The sequence below is a fragment of the Pinus tabuliformis genome, chromosome 6, assembly GCF_031772625.1.
Source record: "Pinus tabuliformis cultivar Carrire ecotype Pingquan chromosome 6, CPIR1, whole genome shotgun sequence".
Lineage (NCBI taxonomy): Eukaryota > Viridiplantae > Streptophyta > Pinopsida > Pinales > Pinaceae > Pinus > Pinus tabuliformis.
Window position 1 is genome coordinate 1,852,928,559 of NC_142292.1, and position 4,292 is coordinate 1,852,932,850.

Here is a 4,292-nt window from a genome sequence, read left to right on the forward strand (position 1 = left end):
GACCCTCGGGAGGAATACCAGACCAAGGGTCCCCAAGGGAGGAGGGCCTACCCCAACAAGTGGTAAATGATGCAGCTGGTCTCTTGGAACTGCAGGGGTTTGGGTAATCCCACTAAGGCAGAGGCCATTAAAGATTTATTGAAAATGGAATCCACAGACATTCTCATGCTCCAAGAGACAAAAATAGAAGGGGAGATCCTTCTAAATACTAGTAATACAAAATGGAAATTTGATTCTGGAAAGGTTGTCAGTGCTAGAGGCTCGGCTGGAGGAATAGGTACATTCTGGTCAAAAAACTCCTTTTCTTTAGAGAGATCCTTTGAGACCCAACATTGGATATACACTGAATTGCGTCACACTGCAAGCAACCTCATCCTAGCTTTGTTTAACATGTATGTCCCTGTACACTATGATGAAAAGAAAGAGTGTTGGAAGACACTCTCGGACTTTTTAGAGCATCTTAATCCTATGAATATAGTTATAGGAGGTGACCTGAACATAATTCTAGATCCCAAAGAGAAGAGAGGAGGGACCTTCTCAAGAGATCCTTTTCTCTCCACAGTGGAAAATCTGATTCTACAGTGGGACCTAGTAGACTTCAAGCCAGTGAAAGGAGAATATACCTGGACCAACAACAGAACAGGAGAAAACCACATATCAGCAAGGCTGGACAGATTCCTCATCAGCAGCTCTATAATGATGGACAAAAGAATAGTTTTCACCAAGATTCTTCCAAAACTCACCTCGGACCACAAACCAATTCTTCTTTGCCTGAAAGAAGAAGAAGATTTAGGTCCTCTCCCCTTTCGCTTCAGTCCTCTCTGGGCAGGAAGAGAAGGGTTCTTTGAAACAGTTCAATCAGCTTGGAGAATAGATGTTTCAGGCTCCCCAAGCTTTGTGTGGGAGCAAAAAATGAAAAATGCAAAGAAGGCCCTAAAAGAATGGATAAAGAAATCAATGAATACCCCCACCAGTCAGAGGAAAGAGGCAGTCCTTCAGCTGGAAGAAATCCAATTTGAATTGGAAGAGAAAGATATTTCTCCCATGGACTTAGACAAAGAAAAATCTGCACAAAGGAAAACATATTGCTCCTTCAGAAGCGAGGAAGAGTATTGGCGCTTAAAGTCTCGCAGTCTGTGGCTTAAAGCTGGGGATAGAAACACCACATATTTTCATAGACAGTACAGGGCTCGTCTTTCCCAAAACCATATAGCAGAAATCACCACATCTAATGGACAGGTATGTAAAGGATTTGCCCAAATCAAGGAAGCTGCAGTGAAGCATTTTCAGAATCTTCTTAGTGCAGAAAGGGATGGGAGTGAGGAGGACATATCAGAGTTCCTCACAAACATACCAAAGCTAGTCAGCATAGAAGATAATGAAAATCTTATGAGCCCAGTCACGGAAGAAGAGATTTCTAATATTGTATGGTCCATGGAGCCAGACAAAGCACCAGGACCTGATGGATTTTCAATCCACTTTTACAGAATTTGTTGGGAGCTAATCAAATCTGATCTCCTCAGAATGATACGTGGTTTTATGAGGAAGGCAAAGGTTGGAGGCGGAATAAATTCCACCTTCCTCGCTTTAATCCCCAAGGAAGCAAACCCAGGTTCATTTGACAGATACAGGCCGATCTCACTCTGCAATTCGTCCTACAAGATAGTGGCCAAACTTCTGGCGAACAGAATCAAGCCTCTCCTGCAAAAGCTCATTTCTCCAGCCCAAGGGGGATTTGTGAAAGGAAGACATATCCTGGACAACGTCATCCAAGTTCAAGAAGCCCTGCATTCGAGCCATTCACGCAAAGAACAAGGTATGCTTATAAAACTGGATATGTGTAATGCTTTTGATAGAGTTAATCGCTCTTTCCTGTACAGGGTTCTCTCATCCTTCGGATTTAATCAGGACTTCATAAACCTAATCAAAGCTTGTCTAGAGAAGATCTGGATAGCCCCAATGGTAAATGGGAGACCAGCAGACTTCTTTTTAGCCACCAGGGGATTGAGGCAGGGCTGTCCTCTTTCACCATTTCTATACATTCTGATGGCAGACTCCCTGAGCAGAAAGCTGACCTTGGAAAAACAAAATGGCAACATTCCTGGGATCAGAATTGTGAAAGGAATTGCCCCAGTGAATCACGCGCTTTTCGCTGATGACTCACTTTTTCTCGGGGGCGCTTCTCCAAGAATAGCTAACTCCTTCAGAACCATTCTTCAAAAATTTTGCAGCATCTCTGGAGCGTTAATCAGTGAAAGGAAAAGCGTTGTTTATGGATGGAACACAGAGCAGCATGCAATTGATAGAATAGCCAGCGATCTGGGCTTTAATGGACATGCAGATTGGGATAAAATAAAATATCTGGGCCTTCCAATAACGATGGGATCCAACAGAAACCATTTGTGGGAGGAGGTGATCTCGAAATTCAAAAAAAAGATTGTTGCGTGGGGTGGCTTTTGGCTCACCACAGGAGGCAAACTCACGCTCATCAGATCAGTCCTTTCGGCACTGCCAACATTCCAGGCTTCCTTAATGATGGCTCCAAAACAAATCTCAGATCAAATCTCCAGTCTCATGCGCAATTTTCTGTGGAATGGAGGACGTGGAAATAGCAACAGATTTCACTTAATAAACTGGGAAACAGCGAAACGACCATTAGAGGAAGGCGGCCTTCAAATCTGAGATCCCCTGCAAGCAAACTTAGCTTTGGGCTGCAAATTACTGTGGCAGCTTTTTGCTGAGCCTAATCACCCAGTCAGTCAGATATTAAAGCTTAAATACCTCAAAAACCAGTCAATTAAATCTTTCATTCCGGAGAAAGTCCCAAAAGGAACGCAGGCTTGGAAGCTGTGCAGCAAAGGCATCGAATTTTTCAGATCTCACCTGTATAGAATCCCCGGGAATGGCAAAAATACACTGCTATGGAGAGACAGAGTCATGGGTCATCCCCCTCTAACAGAAAACAATGAAATCTCAGAGCTAAGAGTTTGGTTACACACAAAAGGAATTCGGAAAATTGAGGATATTTCAGGTTGGGATAGTAAAGGAAATTGGCAGCGCTGGAATTTTCCTAAAGTACCAGCGCATCTAAATCCCCAGTTAAATGCCCTTATAGATGCAATTTCAGATTTTGCTCCAGTACATAAAGACGATGAAGATTCCTGGGGATGGGGTAAGACGGGGGTGTACACAGCAAGACAAGGATATTTACAGATGCAAAGCAAAAAGGATTCGCCACATCCGAAATCAGTGTGGAAACAGGTCTGGGACAGCTTCAACATCCCTAAGATCAATTTCTTCTTTTGGACTCTGTTTCATAACAAAATCCTGACTGGAGAAAACCTGTGCAGAAGGAACATAGCAGGTCCTCACCGATGTGCTCTTTGCAAAAACGCATTGGAAACCTCAGAACACATGTTTATTGATTGTGAGTATGCGAAGAAGGCCTGGTCTATCTTCCTGACCGGATTGAATGTGAGACCCCCAACACAATGTTCGATTGCAGATATGTTCTCCACTTGGAAAGCCAGTTATCCTCACAATATTGCTGGCAAATCTCTATGGCACAAGGTGTGGATTGCTGCCCCTAAATATGTATGCTGGAAGTTATGGCTAGCCCGGAATGAAATCATCTTCAACCACAATGAAACACCTGCAGAAAAAGTGGCAGACCAGGCAAAGAAACTCCTTTTAGAAACTCTGAACCATTCTTCAGTCAAAGATGATAACTCCCTCCGAAGAGAAGAAAGGGCGTGGCTGGATGCCTTCTCCTGCAAGACCAGACCTCCAGCAATCACACGGCCATTTCATAAGGAAAGATGGCAGATTCGAGATCCTGTGGACAGATTTCAGCAGTGGTGGAAATCCCAGGGCAAGTGCACTATCTTCTTCGATGGTGCCTCAAAAGGCAATCCAGGTAGGTCAGGAGCAGGAGGGGTGATCTTCTATCCGAACGGGGAAAAGATGACTTCAGTTGGGGACTTGGACTGAAAACCAACAACCAGGCTGAAGCTCTCAGCCTTTTAAAAGCTTGTCAATTGGCCAGAAAAGAAAATCCAAGCGAAATCCTAATCTTTGGAGATTCAGAATTGTTAATAAAGTCAATAATAAGCAAGAAAGGGCTCAAGGATCCAACGCTAAACAAACAGCTCTCAAGAGTGAGCAGAATTCTGAAGGACTTCTCCTCGGTTCAAATTTTCCACATACTCAGAGAATTAAACAAGGAAGCGGACAGATTGGCAAATATAGGATGTACTCTACAAAATGGAACGATCAGCATAAATGCAGGTGCT

General features: G+C 43.6%; 1 protein-coding gene across 1 annotated transcript; it reads left to right on the plus strand.

The window, feature by feature from the left end:
* The first annotated feature begins 2,937 nt into the window (after positions 1 to 2,937).
* Positions 2,938 to 3,990, plus strand: LOC149266422 (uncharacterized). Its single transcript, XM_089408180.1, has one exon. It carries the CDS (start codon positions 2,938 to 2,940, stop codon positions 3,988 to 3,990), a length of 1,053 nt encoding a protein of 350 aa, XP_089264306.1.
* Positions 3,991 to 4,292: the final 302 nt, after the last annotated feature.